Source organism: Hyla sarda, chromosome 3 (assembly GCF_029499605.1).
Source record: "Hyla sarda isolate aHylSar1 chromosome 3, aHylSar1.hap1, whole genome shotgun sequence".
NCBI classification, from domain to species: domain Eukaryota; kingdom Metazoa; phylum Chordata; class Amphibia; order Anura; family Hylidae; genus Hyla; species Hyla sarda.
In genome coordinates, this window is record NC_079191.1 from 414,099,296 (window position 1) to 414,124,503 (window position 25,208).

Here is a 25,208-nt window from a genome sequence, read left to right on the forward strand (position 1 = left end):
ATCACCGGCCGCAGCGATGTTCCGCCTCGGCCGATGATAGGCTGAGCCCACTGTCATGTAAGAAGCCGGCTCCTTACATGACAGTGGGCTCAGCCTATCACCAGGCGAGGTGGAACATCGCTGCGGCCGGTGATAGGCTGACGGCTGTCCGACGTTCCCGTCCCCAGGAAACAAGTGAGGCCGGTACCGGACCAACGGGAGGTGACAACGTTTATTTTGTTTATTTTTTGCAGCCGGGGCATAGGGATACCGCACAGTATAGAGCAGTGGTCTCCAACCTGCGGACCTCCAGATGTTGCAAAACTACAATTCCCAGCATGCCCGGACAGCCGTTGGCTGTCCGGGCATGCTGGGAGTTGTAGTTTTGCAACATCTGGAGGTCCGCAGGTTGGAGACCACTGGTATAGAGTGTCAGCGCCGGCGGCCGCAACAAACAGGACGAGGAGGGCAGCGCATGCGGGTGACATGTGAGTAGTACCCTGATGGGGACAGCACTGGGCTAATAATTAATTTGGGGGGGGGGGCAGAACAGCACTCGCAGGTCACATAGGATTAGTTCCCCGATGTGGGGACAGCGCAGCGCTGGGCTGATTCATTCATTCTCGAGGGGGGAGGGGCCCAACCGGTATTGCGGTATGGGTTAAAATTCATATCGTGCAGCACAAAAATTTCGGTATTCGGTATGAACCGGTAGACCGCCCAGCACTACATACGCAGATTTGATGCACAGGATTTTAATGTAAACTGAATGACTGAGCACAACTTCTAATCGGCAGTTACAAATCCTGCGCTTCAAATCTGCGCAGAATCATATACGTGTGAATGTACCCTTGATGGTCTATTCACACGTACAGTATTCTGCGCAGATTTTATGTGCAGGATTTTCTGCTGCAGATTACAATGTGAACTGAATGACTGAACACAGCTTGAAATCCTGCGCATCAAACCTGCGCAGAATACTGTACGTGTGAATAGACCCTAAAGAGGTTTCTTGGGACCCATTTACTGATGGTTGATCCTCAGGAGAAATATATGTAAATATATGTAGGAGAGATACAGCTATATTTAGCCATAACCTTTATATTGGCATTAATGTGTTGCACAAACAAGAGCGGTCAAGGTCTGCGATGCCCATATATTCGTGGTGAAACCGAGCGGAGCGCTCACTATAAATCTACAAGATACACTCGATGCACTTCACTAACTTTACGCTTTCATTAAAACGTAATTCATTGATTTCTTAATTGAAGACAATCCCGGCCCTTGTTTACTATCAGGGGCAGATCAGTTACCGAGGCTGCATGTATCTCATCAATATTCACATGGTATCAGAGCGCCCTGTCATCAGGAGCCACACACCGCCTAGTACAGGGGGAGGATACTGCTATACTGAGGAGCGGGGCAGCACACACACTCTACCTCTGTATTATCATACATAGGAGCAGTATTATAGTAGTTATATTCTTGTATATAGGAGGCAGTATTATAGTAGTTATATTCTTGTATATAGGAGCAGTATTATAGTAGTTATATTCTTGTATATAGGAGGCAGTATTATAGTAGTTATATTCTTGTATATAGGGAGCAGTATTATAGTAGTTCTATTCTTGTACATAGGAGCTGTATTATAGTAGTTATATTCTTATACATAGGAGGCAGTATTATAGTAGTTATATTCTTGTATATAGGAGCAGTATTATAGTAGTTATATTCTTGTATATAGGGGCAGTATTATAGTAGTTATATTCTTGTATATAGGGGGCAGTATTATAGTAGTTATATTCTTGTATATAGGAGCAGTATTATAGTGGTTATATTCTTGTATATAGAAGAAGTATTATAGTAGTTATATTCTTGTATATAGGGGACAGTATTATAGTAGTTATATTCTTGTATATAGGAGCAGTATTATAGTAGTTATATTCTTGTATATAGGAGCAGTATTATAGTAGTTATATTCCTGTATATAGGAGCAGTATTATAGTAGTTATATTCTTGTATATAGGAGCAGTATTATAGTAGTTATATTCTTGTATATAGAAGAAGTATTATAGTAGTTATATTCTTGTATATAGGGGACAGTATTATAGTAGTTATATTCTTGTATATAGGAGCAGTATTATAGTAGTTATATTCCTGTATATAGGGGCAGTATTATAGTAGTTATATTCTTGTATATAGGAGCAGTATTATAGTAGTTATATTCTTGTATATAGGAGCAGTATTATAGTAGTTATATTCCTGTATATAGGAGCAGTATTATAGTAGTTATATTCTTGTATATAGGAGCAGTATTATAGTAGTTATATTCTTGTATATAGAAGAAGTATTATAGTAGTTATATTCTTGTATATAGGGGACAGTATTATAGTAGTTATATTCTTGTATATAGGAGCAGTATTATAGTAGTTATATTCCTGTATATAGGGGCAGTATTATAGTAGTTATATTCCTGTATATAGGAGCAGTATTATAGTAGTTATATTCTTGTATATAGGAGCAGTATTATAGTAGTTATATTCCTGTATATAGGGGCAGTATTATAGTAGTTATATTCTTGTATATAGGAGCAGTATTATAGTAGTTATATTCTTGTATATAGGAGCAGTATTTTAGTAGTTATATTCTTGTATATAGAAGCAGTCTTATAGTAGTTATATTCTTGTATATATGAGCAGTAATATAGTAGTTATAGTCTTGTATATAGGAGGCAGTATTATAGTAGTTATATTCTTGTATATAGGAGCAGTATTATAGTAGTTATATTCTTGTACATAGGAGCAGTATTATAGTAGTTATATTCTTGTACATATGAGCAGTATTATAGTAGTTATATTCTTGTATATAGAAGCAGTACTATAGTAGTTATATTCTTGTATATAGAAGCAGTACTATAGTAGTTATACTTTGTACATAGGAGGCAGTACTATAGTAGTTATATTCTTGTATATAGGAGGCAGTAATATAGCAGTTCTATTTTTTGCACATAGGGGCAGTATTATAGTGGATATATTCTTGTATATAGGGGCAGTAATATAGCAGTTCTATTTTTTGCACATAGGGGCAGTATTATAATAGTTATATTCTTGTACATAGGAGGCAGTATTATAACGGTTATATTTTTGTCCATATGAGTAGTATTATACTAGTTTTATTCTTGTCCATATAGGCAGTATTATAACAGTGGATTTCATTGAAGTTATAATCTTGTCCACAGGGAGCAGTATTCTAGTTGTCGTACTGCTATTAACAGTGGTACTATTTGTCTGGGACCATTTAAATATATTTATGTATTTTCTCTATACCTGCATCAAATAGAGAGTACAATTTTCCTCTGTATTGCATTTGCAAAGCATACTGCCTCCTAGCAGTCAAACAGCAGACATGGGAAGGAGCTAAGTAGACAGTGCTTTTAAAAAGATTAGAGCAGTGTTTCCCAACCAGGGTGCCTCCAGCTGTTGCAAAACTACAACTTCCAGCATGCCCGGACAGCCAAAGGCTGTCCAGGCATGCTGGGAGTTGTAGTTTTGCAACAGCGAAAGGCACCCTGGTTGTGAAACACTGGATTAGAGAAACAGCACCACACCTGTATCACAGGTTGGGTGTGGTATTGCAGTTTAGGACAACTCCAATGAAGCGGAGCTGCACTTTCAGGGTTTATGCTCTGTAAGTACCAACCTTCGCCTTTTCATAAAGAAAACATTACACGCCATAAATGATCAGACCGTCTCATATCCAAATATTTGCAGGAGGCAATGAGGACCTAGTCACAGCTGCTGTATCTCAGAACAGCTCAATAATGGTGCTGATGGTTTCCGTAAGAACCACGTTGTGCATTACTTCAGGAAAGCGATACGCTCTGCCCCTCAGATAGATTATGGTAACATTATGCTAATGCAAAAACAACCTATTACCAGGCAATAGCATTAGGATCTAAATTCCTGGCCAAGCCTAAGCAGCTGCTTGTGATCATGGGGTAATCTTATAAAGACGTGCTGTGAGCGCTGCTCAGGTATTCTACAGAGCAATCCGTACATGACCTGGACTGGACGCCCTTCAGACTGCACAGTCCGTGTTACATGGCGTCACGTATACAGTCACTGGCCACATTATTAGGTATACCTATTGAATTGCTTGTTAACACAAACATCTAGTCAGCCAATCACATGGCAGCCACTCAATGCATATAGGCATGTAGATGTGGTAAAGACAACTTGCTGAAGTTCAAACCGAGCATCAGAACGGGGAAGAAAGGGGATTTAAAGGGGGTATTCCAGGAAAAAAAACTTTTTTACATATATCAACTGGCTCCAGAAAGTTAAACAGATTTGTAAATTACCTCTATTTAAAAATCTTAATCCTTTCACTACTTATGAGCTGCATAAGTTAAGGTTATTTTTTTCTGTCTAAGTCCTTTCTGATGACACCTGTCTCGGGAAACGCCCAGTTTAGAAGCAAATCCCCATAGCAAACCTCTTCTAAACTGGGCGTTTCCCGAGACAGGTGTCATCAGACAGGACTTAGACAGAAAAGAACAACCTTAACTTCAGAAGCTCATAAGTAATGAAAGGATAAAGATTTTTTAATAGAAGTAATTTACAAATCTGTTTAACTTTCTGGAGCCAGTTGATATATATACAAACGTTTTTTCCTGGAATACCCCTTTAAGTGACTTTGTAGCGTTGATACAAGGCAGGCTGGATCCATGCTTTCATGTGGTTTCTGGCTCCATCTGAATATCGCAGCTGGAATAGAGACTCATCATACCAGACTACGTTCTTCCATCTTCCTTTGGCCAATTTTGGTGATCTGTGTAAACTGTAGCCTCAGTTTCCTGTTCTTAGTTGACAGGAGGGGCACCAGATGTGGTCTTGGGCTGCTGTAGCCCATCTGCTTCATGGCCGAACGTGTTGTGTGTTCAGAGATGGTATTCTGCATATCTTGGTAGTAAACAATGGTTATTTGTGTGCATGTTTCAGTTCTGTCATCTCGAACCAGTCTGCCAGTTCTCCTCTGACATCAACAATACATTTTCATCCACACAACTGCCGCTTTATGAATATTTTCTCATTTTTGGACCATTTTTTGTAAACCCTAGAGATGGCTGTGCATTAAATTCCAGTAGATCAGCAATTTCTGAAATACTCAGACCGGCCTGTCCGGCACCCACAACCATGCCCCGTTCAAAGTCACTTCAGTACACTTTCTTCCTCATTCTGATACTCTGTTTGAACTTCAACAAGCTGTCTTGACCACATCTACATGCCTAAATGCATTGAGCTGCTGCCATGTGATTGGCTGATTAGCTTTGTGTGTTAACAAGCAATTAAACAGGTGTACCTAATAAAGCGGCCTGTGAGTATATACAATTGTGTGCCCTATCCAATATGGCCGCCGATACAGCTCAGTTTCCTAGGACTCCTCAAAAAACAGGCAAAGTTTTCCTTAAATGGGAACTTTATTTTATTTTTTTTATCAAATGGTGCCAGAAAATTTAACAGATTTGTAAATTACTTCTATTAAAAAATCTTAACCCTTCTAGTACTCATAAGCTTCTGTATGCTCCACAGGAAGTTCTTTTCTTTTTGAATTTCCACAGTGCTCTCTGCTGACACCTCTGTCCATTTTAGGAACTGTCCGAAGTAGGAGCAAATCCCCATAGAAAACCTCTCCAGCTCTGGACAGTTCCTGACATGGACAGAGGTGTCAGCAGAGAGCACTGTGGTCAGACAGAAAGGAAATTCAAAAAGAAAAGAACTTGCTGTGGAGCATACAGAAGCTTATAAGTACTAGAAGGATTAAGAATTTTTATTTGAAGTAATTTCCAAATTTGTTTAACTTTCTGGCACTGATTTAAAAAAAAAAAAAAAAAATGTTTTCCAGTGGAGTACTCCCTTTAACTTTTGTAACTTGACCAAAGAGGACGATTTAGAGATGTTGCCGTAGAACATGGGTCCTCCAGATGTTGCAAAACTACAACTCCAAGCATGCCCGGACAGCCGTTGGCTGTCCGGGCAAGCTGGGAGTTGTAGTTATGCAACTGCTGGGAGTTCCAGTTTAGCCTTCACTGCTGTAGACCACGTGCGGACCAAACTAAGGCAATTCCTTACCCACGTGAGACTTGTCGCCCCCTGCTGGAGTCCCGTTCTCTTGTTGTGCCAGGAGCGTATTCAGGATGACTTGCGTGGCCCCCAATCTTGGGAGGGTAACGTGAGTAAGAAATGGCAAGTTGTTTTTTTTGGCATATAACTGGCTTGTTTCCCTTCTTTTCCTGAGAAAGCCCCCCTCCGGGAATAAGATGATCCACTTTCGGTCTCGATTCCTGTAGTACTTCTCTAGGTGCACCTTCAGGAGGACCAGCTGCTGGTCACGATACGCTTTGCCCTACGGATACACAAGAGAGAAGACGGGATCATCGACTCCTGATTGATGTGCAAAGTGCAATAAAAAAGGCATATACTGTAGACTGATAAACCATAAGGCCCCATTCACACTATGGGGAATCCATGCAGTATATCCTGGAGGACTGTCCATGCAGAATCTGCTGTGCAGCAGCCGCCTATTGATTTTAAAAGGGGTACCCCGGTGGAAAACATTATTATTATTTTTTTTTTCATTAACTGGTGCCAGGAAGTTAAAACAGATCTATTAAAAAAAAAATCTTTATCCTTCCAGTACCTATTAGCGGCTGAATATTACAGAGAAAGTTCTTTTGTTTTTGGATTTCTTTTTTTTTTCTATCCCCAGTGCTCTCTGCGGACACCTCTGTCTGTATCAGGAATTGTCCGGAGCAGCATATGTTTGTTATGGGGATTTGCTCCTGTTCTGAACAGTTCCTGATACGGACAGAGGTGTCAGCAGAGAGCACTGGGGACCGAACAAAGAAAAAAGAACTTTCTCTGTAGTATATAGCAGCTGATAAGTACTGGAAGGATAAAGATTTTTTTCATAGAAGTAATTTACAAATCTGTTTAACTTTCTGGCACCAGTTTATTAGGAAAAAAAAATGTTTTCCACCGGAGTACCCCTTTAAATCTGCTGCTCAGTCCACACAGTGGAACTTCAGACAAGAAACCGGATCCCAGCAGATGATACATGTTCATTCTTCCAGCAGAATCTCCCATTTGTCAATGGGATTTGCACAATAAGCGCCAAATCTGGAGAATTTCTGCTCCGTTGTAGCTTTGCAACAGCTGGAGCCACACGAGTAAGGGAAAATTGCACTAGTCACTGAAAAAGTGCAGCATGACTTTCATCCAACTGCCCTGTTTAATGTGAATTCTGGGCAAACAAAAGTAGCCATTCACTTAAAGGGAATCTGTCATCAGTGTCACCTGCACTAACCTGCTGGTACATGCGTGCAGTGCGGGTGATGATCCGTGGTACCGCTCACCTGTTATCGTACTTATTTGGGCGGCAGGCTTGGTGCACAGGCGGGGCTGCGGGAGAACGCTGACATCACCGCTGCAGAATCCTCAAGCCTGCGCGCAGATGGGCCGAGTGAAGAAGAAGCCGTGGTGACAGCAGCGTGCTCCAGCCGCCAGGATAAGGAGGATAATAGCAGAACGGGAACACGAATCGGGGGTAGGTAAGTATCATCATCATCAGTGTCACTCACACTACACGCCTGTACCAGCAGGTTAGTGCAGGTGACACGGATGACAGATTCCCTTTTAGGGTAGAGTCACACGCAACGTATAGGCAGCGTATTTCACGCTGCCAAAATCCGCTGCGCAGCAGGAAATACACTGCGTATTCTCCTATAAGCAGACACACATGGCTACCTGGCAGCAGTCCTGTGTGTGCAGTGATCATAGGAGGCGGAGCCAGAGGAGCCGACGTGAATGTGACGTGCGGGCCCGTGTCCAAACTTCACTGCACACACAGGGCTCCTGCTGGGTACCTCTGTGTGTCTGCTCATAGGAGAATACGCAGCGTATACGTTACCGACATAGTGTCCCTTTAATTTTATGTCTGGATTTAACCAGACACAAAGAGAGAAAGAAAATAAGAAAAAGAACTACATTTTCTTTTATGCTTTTATTTGTGCCAAAGGGAGCATCCGACGCAGATGTGAACCCAGCCTTATCAACCAAAAGAAAACTGTAGAAATAAAATAAAATGTTTATTTATATACGGTAGGTGTGTGTGTGTGTGTGTGTGTGTGTGTGTGTATATATATATATTATAAAAAAAACATAAATTCCCAAAAGTATTATTCCACAATATACATAAGATTGGCTTACCTGTCGGATGAAAAAATCTCCATGAACATAGGACACTATCCCAAAATTGGTGTATCTGAAAATATGGTCCATTAGCCACATCATTTGTCGGACGACCTATATAAAATATATTTAAAAAAATATATATAAATAATTAAATATTAAAAACCTAAAAATCATCGACTCAGACATGTAATATTAATCCAGAAAATGTCAGCGCGGCTCCTGACCTACTGCTCAGTAATAACCCGTCTCCTTCAAAGAGCATGTCCTGTCCTGACCTCGCAGCCTCTCAGCAGCACATGTCCCCGACAGCAGCAGCGGCATCTTGGAGCCGCTGAGAACAGCTGAGGTCAGCTCCTACTATACACTGATATTTATTATGGCCGTCAGATCATCATGTAGGTCAGGAATATAATCAGGAGCGTTTATGAAAAGAAGAGTAATGCCAGGAAAAAACACCATCCATAGCAGCCAGATATCACCGAATTCTGTACAGATCAGCGGATCAAGTGATCTGTCTTCTAGGAAGTGTTTTGGCACCAGGTAATGAATAGTAATCTGATGGCAGAATAGTGAGTACAGCTCTGGAGTATAACAAAGGATATACCTCAGGATCAGTACAGGATAAGTAATGTAATGTATATACACAGTGACCTCACCAGCAGAATAGTGAGTACAGCTCTGGAGTATAATACAGGATATAACTCAGGATCAGTACAGGATAAGTAATGTAATGTATGTACACAGTGACCTCACCAGCAGAATAGTGAGTGCAGTTCTGGAGTATAATACAGGATATAACTCAGGATCAGTACAGGATAAGTAATGTAATGTATGTACACAGTGATCTCACCAGCAGAATAGTGAGTGCAGCTCTGGAGTATAATACAGGATATAACTCAGGATCAGTACAGGATAAGTAATGTAATGTATGTACACAGTGACCTCACCAGCAGAATAGTGAGTACAGCTCTGGAGTATAATACAGGATATAACTCAGGATCAGTACAGGATAAGTAATGTAATGTATGTACACAGTGATCTCACCAGCAGAATAGTGAGTACAGCTCTGGAGTATAATACAGGATATAACTCAGGATCAGTACAGGATAAGTAATGTAATGTATGTACACAGTGACCTCACCAGCAGAATAGTGAGTACAGCTCTGGAGTATAATACAGGATATAACTCAGGATCAGTACAGGATAAGTAATGTAATGTATGTACACAGTGAACTCACCAGCAGAATAGAGAGTACAGCTCTGGAGTATAACACAGGATATAATTCAGGATCAGTACAGGATAAGTAATGTAATGTACACAGTGACCTCACCAGCAGAATAGTGAGTACAGCTCTGGAGTATAATACAGGATATAACTCAGGATAAGTACAGGATAAGTAATGTAATGTATGTACACAGTGACCTCACCAGCAGAATAGTGAGTACAGCTCTGGAGTATAATACAGGATATAACTCAGGATCAGTACAGGATAAGTAATGTAATCTATGTACACAGTGACCTCACCAGCAGAATAGTGAGTACAGCTCTGGAGTATAATAAAGGATATAACTCAGGATAAGCAATATAAGTACATACTGACCCTAACAGCAGAATAGTGAGTACAGCTCTGGGAGTATGAGACAGGATATAACAAGATCAGTACAGGATTCCTTAGCAGAATATGAAGTTCTGGAGCAGGATAAGAGTAGTATATATGTAAGGAGGCCATACACCTTAGACAGCTGTTGCCCAAACACCTATTCAGCTAACAGCTATACCTTCCCTGCATACACGGACCAGCTGAGCGTGCATGTGTTCTCAATCACGAGAGAAAAATAAAGCTGCTGCCAGACATCTTTGGCATATCTCTTACCAAAAAATTGGGTATGTTGAAATTCAATGGCTTGATTTGTTTCCATCATTTACAATAGGGGAGGAGGAATAGTGGTCCTACTAAAACCACAATCTTATGTGTATGGGCATCTTTATCATATTTATAGTGCCCCCCCATCTCCACTAGTGCATGATGCGGTATGATTCCGACAGGTTCCCCCGCTCCTTCTTCCTCATTTATATAAAAAATAAATTAATTTGTTTTTACAGGCCTGCAGCCATCTATTTACTAGAAGACTTTTCTGTATTATGGCCATGTATACGCCCTACAGGCCTTAGCCCCTTATAATGAATGTGTTATAGTTTTGTCTTTGCCGACAATTCATAAAAAGTCTCCACATCTGGTTGCTGACATTTACCCTACTGATCCCAGTAACCTGCAATGTTTACTGTCCATTTAGGAAATACAAGTACCACGTGTCAGGAGACCAGACAGGAGACAGGTGACCCCGGCCTTGTAACCACTTGGTCCCGTGCCATTATATATTGCTCAATAAGGCTGGGTTCACACCACGTTTTTGCAATACAGTTCCTGTATCAGGTTTTTGATATAAAAAAAAAAAAAAAAAAAATGATTCCTCAAAACCTTACTAAACTGTATCAAAACGTGTGTAAGAATTTGAATCCGTATACGGTTTGAAAAATTATGTCCGGTTGCATCCGTTTTGTAAGAAAAAAAAAAATCGTATACCTTTTTAACTTTTCACTCCATTATGAATAAAGCTTCACTTGTTTGATTGATAATCCAAGACAAAAAACTGTGCAAAGTCAAAAAAACGTATGGTGAAAACCGGATGGAACCGTACACACATATGGTTCTGTACGGTTCCCATTGACTCCCATGTTAAGAAAAAAAAAAGTAGACGTTTCAATACGGGTTTTCACCCGGACCAAAAACCCTGGTAGGGTGCATGCCCACCACGTGTTTGCATTACAGTTCCCATATACGGTTTCAAGGTAAAAACCGCACGGAACCATATAGAAAACCGTATGTATTGACTTAACATTGTAAACCATATGTCAAACGCATCATCCGGTTTAGTCCGTTTTGCACCTTATACGGTTTAATCCGATTTTTTTTCCCCATACCCAAAACCATAGACTACCAATTTTTTTGGTCCGGGTGAAAAACTGTATTAAACCATATACGTTTTATGTTTTTTTTAACATGGGAGTCAATGGGAACCGTACGCAGAATGTGCGTACGGTCCCATCCAGTTTACACCATACGGTTTTTGACTTTGCACGGATTTTTTTCTTGGAATTTCAATCAAGCAAGTGAAACTTTATTCAAAAAATGGAGTGAAAAGTTAAAAAAGTATAAGTTTTTTTCCTTTAAAAACGGATGCAACCAGACATAATTTTTCAAGTTTTTAACCATATATTTGATACACGTTTTGATACAGTTTAGTCCGGTTTTGAGGAATCAGTTTTTCATCAAAAACCTGATACGGGATCTGTATTGCAAAAATGTGGTGTGAACCCAGCCTGATTCACGGGAAAGCCAGTGACTAACAGCTGGAGGCCGCGATATGAGAGTCATTTCCAAGAAGTCCTTAAATAGATGGAAGCCTTAACCTACTATACGGCTCTGATGGCTGCACTATGGGATTTATTGACGTTGCAGAATATATCATCATAAGAACGATAAAGACCAGGGGTCTCCAAACTGTGGCCCTCCAGCTGTTGCAAAAATACAACTCCCAGCATGCTGGGAGTTGTAGTTTTGTAACAGCTGGAGGACCACAGTTTAGAGAGCTAGGACATAGACCATCGTGCACTATAGCAAGTGTCTGCATGGGGTCTGTATGCTCTAACTGTGCTCTATGTAACCCTGGTTTGCTTGACTCCCCTACTGGGGACTTTTATAGCGTCATAGGGGTTGTCCCACCATTACCATATGATAAGTGTATGATCAAAGCAGAAGGCGGTCTCTGTAGTTTGTTAATGTCCTGTGGACTATAAATGCTGGGAAAACAAACAGGGGTGCTGGGACCACCGGTGATCTAGAAAACGGGAGAGAGCGCATGCTCGCTCTATGCCGGAGATGCCCGAGAGCATGTCGCCTCCAGCATGCATGCTAGGGGAACCGTTCTAAAGATAGGGGATGATTTGCTTTTCAATGGACAACTTCTTTGAAGAGTACATATCATGATCTAAACTCTCCCTAATCCCCCCTATTTGTCCCTGACTCTCACTGACACAATTACTGTGTTTCTTTTCATTCAAAACCGCCTCTTTCTACCTGATTTATAGTCTTGGCTGCTCATTCAGCTGTCCTAGTGTGAGGGAGGAAGGAGGCGTGGCCCAGCATAGAGGCTGTGAACACAGTAGCCGGCAGCTTTGAATCTTCTCCTCTCATGTGCAGAGAGAAGAAAGATCGGAGCTCAGATAGTAAAATGAATGAGGGCATGCAGTAAGGCAGAGTCAGGAGTATGCCCTGCTTTGCTATGAGCACAATGCTGGCTCCTGCCTGTCTGACTGACAGACAGGGAGCAGTGTTGAGCTTGTCTGTGTCCCGGCTGCAGTCTGAGATTTAGGACTCCAGCATGAGTCTGGAATCTATAAAAAGGGCTTGCGGCCAGGACTGGTAGGGAGACCCCTAGTGGTCATTTTTTCAAAGAGTAAACAAATAGAAAGAAGCATATTTTTTAATAACGTGCTATTGGAAAGTTATTCTGCATACTTGAATCTATAATATATCAAAAGTTTTTTTGATGAAAGGTACCCTTTAAGAAAACATGGCCACTTTCTTCCCAAAGCGGCACCCCAAAGCGGTTGGTTGTGTATTGTAGATCAGATGTGACCGAGCAGCAATACTACACACGACCTGTGCACCGGCATGGCACTTTTTATTTTTTTTTATTTTTTAGCTGCGCATATGCGATTGTCACTGCAGCGAGGAGCATCTTGTTCTAGTGACTAATGGGAGGGCCAATGAGGAGACATTTATCACCTGTTCACATAAATGTCCATTGTGGGACAATCACTTCAAGGCTAGGTTCACACTACAGTTAGAGCCACCGTTGGCAGCTCCAACACATTTGATGAGAAAATAGTGCTGCATGCTGTGCTATTCTTCCTATCGGGCACTGCAATGGAACCCAACGGACCAGATTATAAGTCATTCGGGTCCATCATGCGCTGTTAGAGTCCGTTGAAGTTTCCCATTATAACATAAACCATGATGGTGGTGTGAACAAGAGCGTAACTGTTGGGATTAGAGTTTTCAGCGGTCCAAGTGGTTAAGGCAGGAGCGTGAATGTGTCCTACAGCACCATGGCTTGTGGGATCTACTTAATGTAACAGAATGGCCAAGGTGCCAAGACTTCTGACACCTCACATACCATTACAACAATGACGTGTATCAAATGGCTGCCACAATTGTGCGGCCCCCAACAACAGCAGGAGCACTGTTGGATACAGATACATGGTCGTCTAGCGACTCGGCTGCAGGTAGAGAGACTACACTATTTTCTCCTGACTGTCTTTAGTCATACGCATACTATCCCCAAAGGATAGGGGATAAGATGTCTAATCACGGGGGTCTCGCAGCTGGGGACCCCTGCAATCTCCTTGCTGCACCCGGCGTTCGTTTAGAGCGTCGGGTGCAGCGATGGAGGCTCGTGACATCACGCCCACGCAAACTCAATGAAAGTCTATGGGAGGGGGCGTGTCATCCGTCATGCCTCCTTCCGCCCCACATCACCAATCATCCGACACAGAGTTAAGTTTGCTCCATGCACCGGATGCCTGGGGTGCGGCAGACGAGATCACGGGGTCCCTTATCCCCCATTGGATAGGGCATAAGATGTCTAGGAACGGAGTACCCCTTTAAAGGGGAACTCCGGTGGAAACAAGTGGAAAACACATGTTTTTAAATTAACTGGTACCATCTGTCCATGTCAGGAACTGACTAGATTAGAAGGATATCCCCATAGAAAACCTCTCCTGCTCTGGACAGTTCCTGACACGGACAGAGGTGTCAGCAGAGAGCACTTGAAAGAACTTCACATTTATCTGAAGTATAACTGTAGGATACAGCAGCTGATAATTACTAAAGGGGGTTAAGATTTTTTAATAGAAGTCATTTACAAATCTGTTTAATTTTACGGCACCAGTTGATTTTTTTTTCCCCACAGAGTTCCCCTTTAAGGCTACCAACAGAATTCCTGCACCCAATGGCCTGACAGGGGGTTAAAGAAGAAACGTGACCTGGCTTGGAGGGCTGTGATGAGTAGTTGGCAGCCGGCTGCTGCTTCAAGTCTTCAGGATCTAAGGAGCAGACAGCACAGTGTGCCAGGCACCCGACAGCTGCACGGTTGTCTCCAATTCATGTTTCGTGACTATATCACTATGGAGGTCATCTGGGAGGTCGGTGCAATGCAATGTCATGACTGTACTAACACAAACTAGGCTTCTGACCTCACAGGCTAGAGTGAAATGCATCCATCATCTGTACCTGGCAAAAATTTAAATTTTGGAAAATCCTAATAATCTGGCATGCAAATAAAATAAAAAAAGAATAATAAATAACCTTGGTGGGTCCAAAGAAGTGCCCGCTCTAATGTGCTGGTCGGAGCATATGCCTAGGACAGCATGAAATCATGATAGGGAGCAGGTAGGTATATAAGGGCATGTGAAGGTGTGCTGTCACAAGGAGTTTTATGTGGTAACAATTTCCAAAATTGTTCATTTAAAAAAAAAAAGTAAAAATAAAATCAAATAAATAAGTAAATAACATTTTATTAAATTGACAAAAAATTTAATGGGGGAACTCCGGTGGGGAAAAAATTGTTTTCAAATCAACTAGTGACAGAAAGTTATACAGTTTTGTAAATTACTTCTATTTAACCATCTTAATCCTTCCAGTATGTAGCAGCAGCTGTATGCTCCACAGGAAGTTGTGTAGTTCTTTTCTGTCTTACCACATTGCTCTCTGCTGACACCTCTGTCCGTTTCAGGAACTGTCCAGAGCAGAAGAGGTTTGCTATTAGGATTTGCTCCTGCTCTGGACATTTCCTGACATGGACAGAGGTGTCAAGAGAGAACTCTTAGGTCTGACAGAAAAGAAATTAAAGAAAAGAACTTCCTGTGGAGCATACAGCAGCTGATAAGTACTGGAAGGATTAAGATTTTTTTTAATAGAAGTAATTTACAAGTCTGTATAACTTTCTGGCACCAGTTGATTTAAAATAATCTTTTTCCTCCGGAGTACCCCTTTAAAGGGGTACTCCACGGGAAAAAAAAGAATGTTTTATTTTTTTTAATCAATTGGTGCCAGAAAGTTATACAGACGTAAATTACTTCTATTTAAAAACTCTTAACCCTTCCAGTACTTATCAGGTGCTGTATGCTCCACAGCAAGTTCTTTTCTTTTTGAATTTCCTTTCTTTCTAACCCCGGTGCTCTCTGCTGACACCTCTGTCCATTTTAGGAACTGTCCAGAGTAGGAACAAATCCTAATAGCAAACCTCTCCTGCTCTGGACAGTTCCTAAAATGGACAGAGGTGTCAGCAGAGAGCACTGTGGTCAGACAGAAAGGAAATTTAAAAAAGAAAAGAACTTCCTGTGGATCATAACAGCAGCTTATAAGTACTGGAAGGAGTAAGATTTTTTTTAATAGAAGTAATTTACAAATCTGTTTAACTTTCTAGCACCAGTTGATTTAAAAAAAAAAAAAATGTTTTCCTGTGGAGTACCCCTTTAAACTAATAAACATAATAATAATAACAACAATAATAAATAAAAAGATGATAAAAAAAAAAAAAAAAAAAAAAAAATTTAAATTAAAAAAAATTAAAAAAATTAAAAAAAAGACAAACCAGAGGATTTCATCAGCAATAGATATGTATGACATTGATGTTAGGCCTTCACTGTAAACCAATGTGCCTCAAGCTGTTGTAAAACTACAATGCCCGGAGAGCCAAAGACTTTTAGTTTTCCAAGAGGGGTTGTAGTGTCCGGGCATGCTGGGAGTTTTAGTTTGCAACAGCGGGAGGCACCTTGGTTAGAGTGAAGGCCTAACATCAATGTCCATTTGCCCCCACTTAGCCCCTCTACACGCTACTATTCATTTCCATAGAGCGACATCCTACCAGGCCTTTGTCCTGCAAGCACATCATTAACGTGCAGACGTCCCCCGTCGCCTGATGATTCACCAACATTACGGCTTCGTCTTCTGTGATCGTGTTAACGTCGTCTCCCCATTCAACAACTGCAATGACAAGAAGATCCCAGCGTTAGGCTTCACAGGGCTCCCATAGTGCGATAGCGACCTTAAGCAAGAACACCGGCTGTTACTGTAAAGATCACATGTTCAGAAGACAAACCTGACAAAGTCTTCTCAGATAGCCTGAGGACTTCACTGTAAGCATGTGTTTCCCAACCAGGGTACCTCCAGCTGTTGCAAAACTACAACTCCCAGCATGCCCGGGCATGCTGGGAGTTGTAGTTTTGCAACAGCTGGAGGCACCCTGGTTTTAAAAAAACAGCTGTAAGTGCAGAGACAGAGATGCTAAGCAGTGTCCTGATATATCTCTCTATCTCTATATCTCTATCTATCTATCTCTATATCTCTATCTATCTATCTCTATTTCTATCTATCTACCTCTATTTCTATCTATCTATCTATCTCTATTTCTATCTACTGGGTTGTAAAAGTTCTGCCACACACACATAGTAGGAGTGTGTTCCCAGCAGCGGGCCCCCTACGATCAGACATCTTATCCCCTACCCTGTGGATGTTTTTGCCCGGAATACCCCTTTAAATCAACTGTTGCCAGAAAGTTAAACAGATTTGTAAATTACTTCTATTAAAAAAAATCTTTATCCTTCCAGTACTTATTAGCGGCTGTATATTACAGAGAAAGTTCTTTTGTTTTGGATTTCATTTTTTTCTGTCCACAGTGCTCTCTGCTGACACCTCTGTCTGTATCAGGAACTGTCCAGAGCAGCATATGTTTGTTTCCTATGGGAATTTGCTCTTGTTCCTGACAATTCCTGATACGGACAAAATGTGTCAGCAGAGAACACCGGACAGAAGAAAAAAAATAGAAAAAAGAACTTTCTCTGTTATATATATCAGCTAATAAGTACTGGAAGGATAAAGATTATTATTATTTTTTTTTTAAATAGAAGTCATTTACAAATCTGTTTAACTTTCTGGCACAAGTTGATAAAAAAAAAAAAAATTCCCCAATGGAGTACCCCTTTAAGTTCATGTCAAGTCATGTGATCGGGGTGCCCTAAGCTATTAAAGGAAAATACATTTTTTTTTTTTTTTTTTTTTTGGGGGGGGGGGGGGGGGTTTGGCCAAAGGTTTTCTTCAAATTATGTTTTCTTATGGCAAACATATTTATGAGTTTTTAAATTACTTTTTTTCAAATTTTTCATTTTACTATGCATTATTTAGAAATGATCATAAAATCTTTCATTTCCATTGTGGCCACATGCCATAAAACTAAGCTGAGACTTCCTGTTCTGTACAGATCACTTCACAGTAATACCTTTCTTTTAAAGCACAGACAGCTGTACAATAAAAGGTGACATCTGCAGATAACACTGGATCCACCGCCATTCACAGCAGAGATCAGCCTTCCCCTTCCTGTACATAGGCCTCTGAAAAAGGTCACAGAATGCCCAGTAACATCTGCAATTCATCTGAATGGACAGGTCCTGTCTATTGCTGTCTATAGTCAATGAGTGCTGCTGTAAAGCATATCACTAATCGCTGTTAAAAAACTAAAAACTAAAAAACAACCTATACTAGTTATCTGAAGACCACTGATCCATTATATAACCATGTGCATGGGCCCCGAGTCTTTCATAAATGGGGAAAAAAAATAAATAAATAAGTTGTCGTCTTTGTATGAACAAACGTTTTGGCTTTTAAAAAGAAGAAGTTTTATCATTCATGTGAACCTAGAATCTGCCATTTGCCGGGCTCCTGTATATAAAGATCAGGATTTTCCAGCACGGGTGTCTCCAGCTGCTGCAAAACTACAACTCCCAGCATGCCCAGACAGCCAGAGGCTGTCCGGGCATACTGAGAGTTGTAGTTTTGCAAAAGCTGGAGGCACAATGGCTGAGAGTTGTAGTTGTGCAACAGCTGGAGGCACAATGGCTGGGAAAACCTATTCTATACATAGTACCTCCATAGGCGCTGAATCCGATGGAACCAGCCTTCATTGTTTCCTGGTACTGGGTCTGACCACCATACACCTCTGTATTAAGTCTCGACTCTTTGTATACCTCCATGACAGCTCTATTACTCCTCCATATATAATAGAGCCATAAAACACCGCCTGCTCGGGCCGTAAATATCGCGGTCTATAAACCTATACATGGCGAAACAGACTCATTTATGATCAGCATGATCTGCCTTGTATCAGGAATACACAGCGCGGCTGACCTGGATTAAAGGGGTACTCCCCTAGAAAATTTTTTTTTTATAAATAGCGATAAAAAAAAATCTGATTTTTCTTTATTCGTTTTAATCCCAAAAAATCTGTCAAGTAATCAATGATAAAAATATTCATTGGTTACAGGGCTATACATCTCCCCCATGTCTCTAAACACTTGAAGGGGTACTCCCCTGGAAAACATTATTTATTTATTTATTTTTTTATTTTTTTATCAACTGGTGCCAGAAAGTTAAACATATTTGTAAATGACTTCTATTTAAAAACTCTTAACCCTTCCAGTACTTGGCTGCTGTATTTTCCAGAGGAAGTTCTTTTCTTTTTGAATTTCCTTTCTGTCTGACCACCTCTGTCCATTTTAGGAACTGTCCAGAGAACAGGATAGGTTTCCTATGGGGGATTTGATCCTAGTTCCTAAAGTGGACAGAGGTGTCAGCAGAGAGCACTGTGGTCAGACAAAAGGAAATTCAAAAAGAAAAATAACTTCCTCTGGAAAATACAGCAGCTGATAAGTACTGGAAGGGTAAAGATTTTTTTAATAGAAGTAATTTACAAATCTGTTTAACTTTCGGGCACCAGTTGATTTAAAAAAAATAAATGTTTTCCAGGGGAGTACCCCTTTAAAGGGGTACTCTGCCCCTGGCATTTTATCCCCTATCCAAAGGATAGGGGATAAGATGTCAGATCGCCGCGGTCCCTCTGCTGGGGACCCCGGGGATCGCTGCTGCGGCACCCCACCATCATTACTGCACAGAGCGAGTTCGCTCAGTGCGTAATGACGGGCGATACAGGGGCCGGACCAGAGTGACGTCATGGCTCCGCCCCTCATGACATCACGGCCCGTCCCCTTAATGCAAGTCTATGGCAGGGGGCGTGATGACCGCCACGCCCCCTCCCATAGACTTGTATTGACGGGGGCGGGCCGTGACGTCACGATACTCCGGCCCCTGTACCGCCCGTCATTACGTGCAGAGCGAACTCGCTCTGCGCAGTAATGATAGCGGGGTGCCGCAGCGGCGATCCTGGGGGTCCCCAGCAGCGGGACCGTGGCGATCTGACATCTTATCCCCAATCCTTTGGATAGGGGATAAAATGCCAGGGGCGGAGTACCCCTTTAAGTGTTTAGAGACCTAATGGGGGAGATGTATAGCCCTGTAACCAATGAATAGTTTTATCATTGATTAGTTGGCAGATTTTTTGGGATTAAAACGAAGAAAAATCTGATTTCTTTAATCGTATATATATATATATATATATATATATATATATATATATATATATATAAAAAAATCTGGTACGTGATATTGGGGACTATTTTGAAAAAACTATTAACCTTTTGATATAGTAGACTGACATGGGATTTTCTGTGTGCCGTCCTATGAAGCAGCAGCTGCTTGGCAGTCACGGGCGGCTCGGGGATGACCTGTACAGTTAAGTAAGACGATACCCGCACCGGGGGAGCATTCAGGGGGTCAAAAGGAAACAAATCACAATGGGTACAGAGAGGAGCCCAGTCCTGGAACAGCTGTCATTGCTCTGCCACGGAATATGACACAGGCTGCGGAGACGTCTACTACAGTATAAATCTTTGTAGGCTTGGGGGAATGTAACAGTAAGATGCTGCGTGGGACAGGAAAAGCACAATTCTCCATCTGAAATAAGGCTTATTTATAAAGCGCCAATGTATTTCGTAGCGCTTTACACGAGAAAGAAAAATCTATGTAATTTTCATCATTGGTATACCTCAACTATGAGAGGCACAATGAGAAAGAAAATCCATAACATCACATTGTCTGATTTTTAAAGAATTTATTTGCAAATTATGGTGGAAAACAAATATTTGGTCATCTACAAACAAGCAAGATTTCTGGCTCTCACAGACCTGTAACTTCTTCTATAAGAGTCTCCTCTGTCCTTCACTCGTTACCTGTATTAATGGCTCCTGTTTGAACTTGTTATCAGTATAAAAGACACCTGTCCACAACCTCAAACAGTCACACTCCAAACTCCATGGCCAAGACCAAAGAGCTGTCGAAGGACACCAGAAACAAAATTTTAGACCTGCACCAGGCTGGGAAGTCTGAATCTGCAATAGACAAGCAGCTTGGTGTGAAGAAATCAACTGTGGGAGCAATTATTAGAAAATGGAAGACATACAAGACCACTGATAATCTCCCTCGATCTGGGGCTCCACACAAGATCTCACCCCGTGGTGTCAAAATGATCACAAGAACAGTGAGCAAAAATCCCAGAACCACACAGGGGGAGCAAAAACACCATATCTACTGTGAAGCATGGGGGTGGAAACATCATGCTTTGGGGCTGTTATTCTGATAAGTGACCAGGACGACTGATGTAAAGGAAAGAATGAATGGGGCCATGTATTGTGAGATTTTGAGTGAAAACCTCCTTCCATCAGCAAGGGCATTGAGGATGAAACATGGTTGGGTCTTTCAGCATGACAATGATCCCAAACACACCGCCCGGGCAATGAAGGAGGGGCTTCGTAAGCAACATTTCAAGGTCCTGGAGTGGCCTAGCCAGTCTCCAGATCTCAACCCCATTGGAAACCTTTGGAGGGAGTTGAAAGTCTGTGTTGCCCAGCGACAGCCCCAAAACATCACTGCTCTAGAGGAGATCTGCATGGAAGAATGGGCCAAAATACCAGCAACAGTGTGTGAAAACCTTGTGAAGACTTACAGAAAACGTTTGACCTCTGTCATTGCTAACAAATGGTATATAACAAAATATTGAGATGAACTTTTGTTATTGACCAAATACTTATTTAGCCAATTTCTAAAGTTCACATACACTTAGCGATTATAACTATGTATATAGGCACATGTGGTCCTCAGCAGCCCGTTTAGTGAAGAGGGGGCCCAGCACACACCATCTTAGGTTTCCTGCAGCTCCTTTCTGCCCCCATCGTGAGTCCCTGGTTGCTATAGGGCAGACTCGCAATGGCTGCAGAGAGATAATGCAGGAAATAGAAGATCATGTGTGGTGCACCTCTTCACTAAATGAGCTCCTAGGGGCACGTAGGATGGACAACCAGGGAATGTGCTGCCCTCCTATCAGGCCACAGGTAAGAAACAGGGAGCGGGGTATAACCCTTACAAGGAAAAATAAAAATAAAATTATATTTAAAGAGATTATTATACATATTTAAATATAATAAAATGCTCCTCCTCTCAGCCTCCGCAGAGCTCAGAATCTAGCAGACCCCACAAACTCTCTACACACAATGCATCCCGTACCTAAAACACACAGAAGACCTTCAGTCCAATCCCCTAACCCCCCCCCCCCCCCTCACTTATCTAACTCACAAAATTATCTTCACCACTATGGTTATTTTTATCCAAATAGTCGATTAAACTAAACAATTATCCAGCCAACTAATTGACTGTGAAAATAATAGTAGCAGCCCTGATTATACAATACAGTATATAAATAAAAAAACTGGATGTCCAGCGCCAGGATACGTGCAAAACAGATTCTTTATTGCTTAAAACGCCATAGCAGGGGTCAGAATGTGACGCGTTTCAGGTGCGTTAGCACCCTTAATCGTACATCGTACGATTAAGGGTGCTAACGCACCTGAAACGCGTCTCATTCTGACCCCTGCTATGGCGTTTTAAGCAATAAAGAACCTGTTTTGCACGTATCCTGGCGCTGGACATCCAGTTTTTTATTTTGCTAAGTGGTGCTGCCTCGCACAGTCCGTGCGCCTCGGGGCCTCTGAGGGTGAGCTGAGAATTCCACACATCTCTAATACAGTATATAAATACATATATACACACACATATACAGACACATACACAATTCTTACCAAATAAACCCATCACTGCCCACTGCGGACAGACATAATAAGCGGTGGTAATGTGCACAGTCTGGCAGTGTACATATATTTCAATGCTCTTAAAATTAATGTGTTGGTTCTGCACTGTCGCCTCCAGAAAGCAGAGCTATGGGAAACGTACACATGACCTAGGTAAACGATCCGATCCACTTACTTGGCAGTTTATAAGGCGCCTTACGTCTCCCTATTTTATATCTGGGCGGGGGATAGAAAATGAGGACATTACTGCTCATGGAGTCATCCATATATTTACCTCTCTATACAGCATGTCATGTGAAAATTAAGGATATTTTGATACCAGACATTTGTACAAGTACTTTAACTCGTGCAAGTCTCCCCAATACCTACAGATCAGTGGGCAGACAAAGAAATAGTTTCCCTCCATTTATGAAGAAAATCCCTCTGACCTTCCCTCTGCTCCAGTGCTGAGGCCTTTTCATCATTCGCTCCGTTATCCCAAGTGGTGATGGACCTGCTAGGGTGATGGCGGAGTGCAGGAGAAGGTCCTGCGCAATTAACAGAGCAGAGGATGCAGAGGCCTCAGTGCGGGAGCAGAGGGAAGGTGAGTGGGATTTTTATTATTCTCTTTTGGAGGAGACTTTTTGGGGGAAACAATTTATTGGGGTTGGATCGACAGATTATCAGATTTGCCGATATTATCGGCCGATATTCACGATTTTGTAAGTTATCGGTATCGGCATCTAACCATGCCGATAATGCGTCCAGCACGTGCGCCCCCAATCTGTCTTGAAGTCTCGCTGCTCCGCACGGCAATGGATAACAGATTGATCCCAGGGGGCCCCGTAGCTATCACTTCCTGTAGGGGCCACACTCATCTCCTTTGGCTCTGGTCACGGTGTGGGCGGGGTCAGGGCTCTGTGCTCGCAGCTTATTGGAGGACAGAGCCAAAACCCAAACAAAGAGCGGCCATCTTACTACACCCGGATCAGGCGGTGGAGTCGCAGCCTGTGGCCCCATACACCCTGTGACCCTGTACACCCTGGGGCCCGGTAGGCGAGCCGGTAACATTTACCTCAGAACCATCTTGACTGTACAGCAACAAGTGAGGGGCGCGACAGCCAATCTGCGGGCGCGCTGCGCGTCATGTGACACAGGAAGCATGTGCTGAGAGAGAAACCGTCAGGAGAGGTGAGGTGGTGAAGGGGCGTGACGTCATACTGCTCCTTACATTTGTCATACACCTCATACTACACTATTATATATATATATATATTATATTATATATATTATATGTGAGGGGCACATGACGGGAGCATTATATGTGGGGGCACATGTCGGGGGCGCTAACTATATGTGGGGGCACATGACAGGCCCCCCCCGTCATGTGCCCATATAATGCACGGAATATTAGGTAAGTTATCGGCTATCGGCCTGAAAGTTCACAGGTTATCGGTATAAGTTCTAAAACCTCAATATCGGTCGATCCCTATATTGGGGGCTTCTACCTAAAAGGGGGAATTTTCTACCTACCTGTCGGGGGCTTCAATTTGAGAGCGTTCCCCACATAACAACAGGGGGAATTTCTTTTTTGTCTTGTCCACAGTGCTCTCTGCTGACACCTCTGTCCGTGTCAGGAACTGTCCAGAGCAGCATAGGTTTGCTATGAGGATTTTTCTCCTGCTCTGGACAGTTCCTGATACGGGCATCAGGTGTCAGCAGAGAGCACTGTGGAGAAGATAAAAGAAATTCAAAAAGAAAAGAATTTCCTCTGTAGCATACAGCTGATAGAAAGTACTGGAAGGATTAAGATTTTTTAATAGAAGTAATTTACAAATCTTTAAAGAGGTTATCCAGTATCTACAAACACTCATCCCCTATCCGCAGAAAGGGGTTAGGTGTCAGCTCGTGGGGGTCCGACCACTGGGACCCTCCGTGATCTCCCGTATAGCACCTTGCTCTGGTCATGAATGGGAATGTGTCGACCTCTGCATGCTCCCCATTCATAAGGAGAGACGGGGGCTGTATGGGAGATCGCAGAGGGTCCCAGTGGTCGGACCCCCCCACGATTTTGACACTTTCCAGGCGGACATCCCACAGGCACCGGCACAACAAGCCGGCACTAGGACCACTCAAATGTGTTTCCATAGACGGCAATTCATTTCCCAACAGATTCTGCAGAAAGATTTAAAGTGTTATCCTTTCTGCAGAGTCCGGAATTGGAATTTCTGCTGCAGAAGAACCCCACTGAAAACAATGGGAGTCTGCTGCAACGGAATTTCATAGCTGAATTTTTCTGGTGGATTTCGCTCAGAAATTCTGTTGTGTGAACATGGCCTAAGGGTCCAACCACTTGGACCCACAACGGACCCTCAAAAAGATTTCAACTGTCCTTCTAGCGTTGTGTTTCCCAACCTGGGTGCCTCCAGCTGGTGCAAAACTACAACTCCCAGCATGCCCGGACAGCCAAAGGCTGTCCGGGCATGCTGGGAGTTGTAGTTTTGCAACAGCTGGAGGCACATTGGTTGGGAAACACTGCTCTAGTGAATAGGACTAGTAATGCGCCCTCAGGTAGGTCCTCAATCCGAGGACAGGTAACACACATACATTGTTTTCTAGTCATAGATCAAGAAATGTTGTACATGTTCTCCTTACTCTACATCATCACTTCGGGCACTTTTGACCTTGGCAGAAAACCAACGTGACATTGTTCCCTCCAGATCCATGAACTCTGACCTCGGCCCCACAAAGTCACATCTGCTGGTAAGTACTATACACTATATTGGCTGACAGAATGAAAACAGTAAAGAGGTGTTTGTGGTGGTGTACAGGGAATTGGTACA

General features: G+C 42.3%; 1 protein-coding gene across 3 annotated transcripts in view; it reads right to left on the bottom strand.

Moving 5' to 3' along the window:
* LPGAT1 (lysophosphatidylglycerol acyltransferase 1) overlaps positions 1 to 25,208 on the bottom strand; it is a 102,014-nt gene that overhangs the window by 21,243 nt on the left and 55,563 nt on the right. For all 3 annotated transcript variants that reach the window (XM_056568262.1, XM_056568260.1, XM_056568261.1), the window contains 3 exons: positions 16,224 to 16,342; positions 8,247 to 8,342; positions 6,111 to 6,384 (listed from right to left, as the gene is read on the bottom strand). In XM_056568262.1, coding sequence (XP_056424237.1) covers positions 6,111 to 6,384; positions 8,247 to 8,342; positions 16,224 to 16,342 — 489 coding nt within the window. The remainder of the gene's footprint in view (positions 1 to 6,110; positions 6,385 to 8,246; positions 8,343 to 16,223; positions 16,343 to 25,208) is intronic.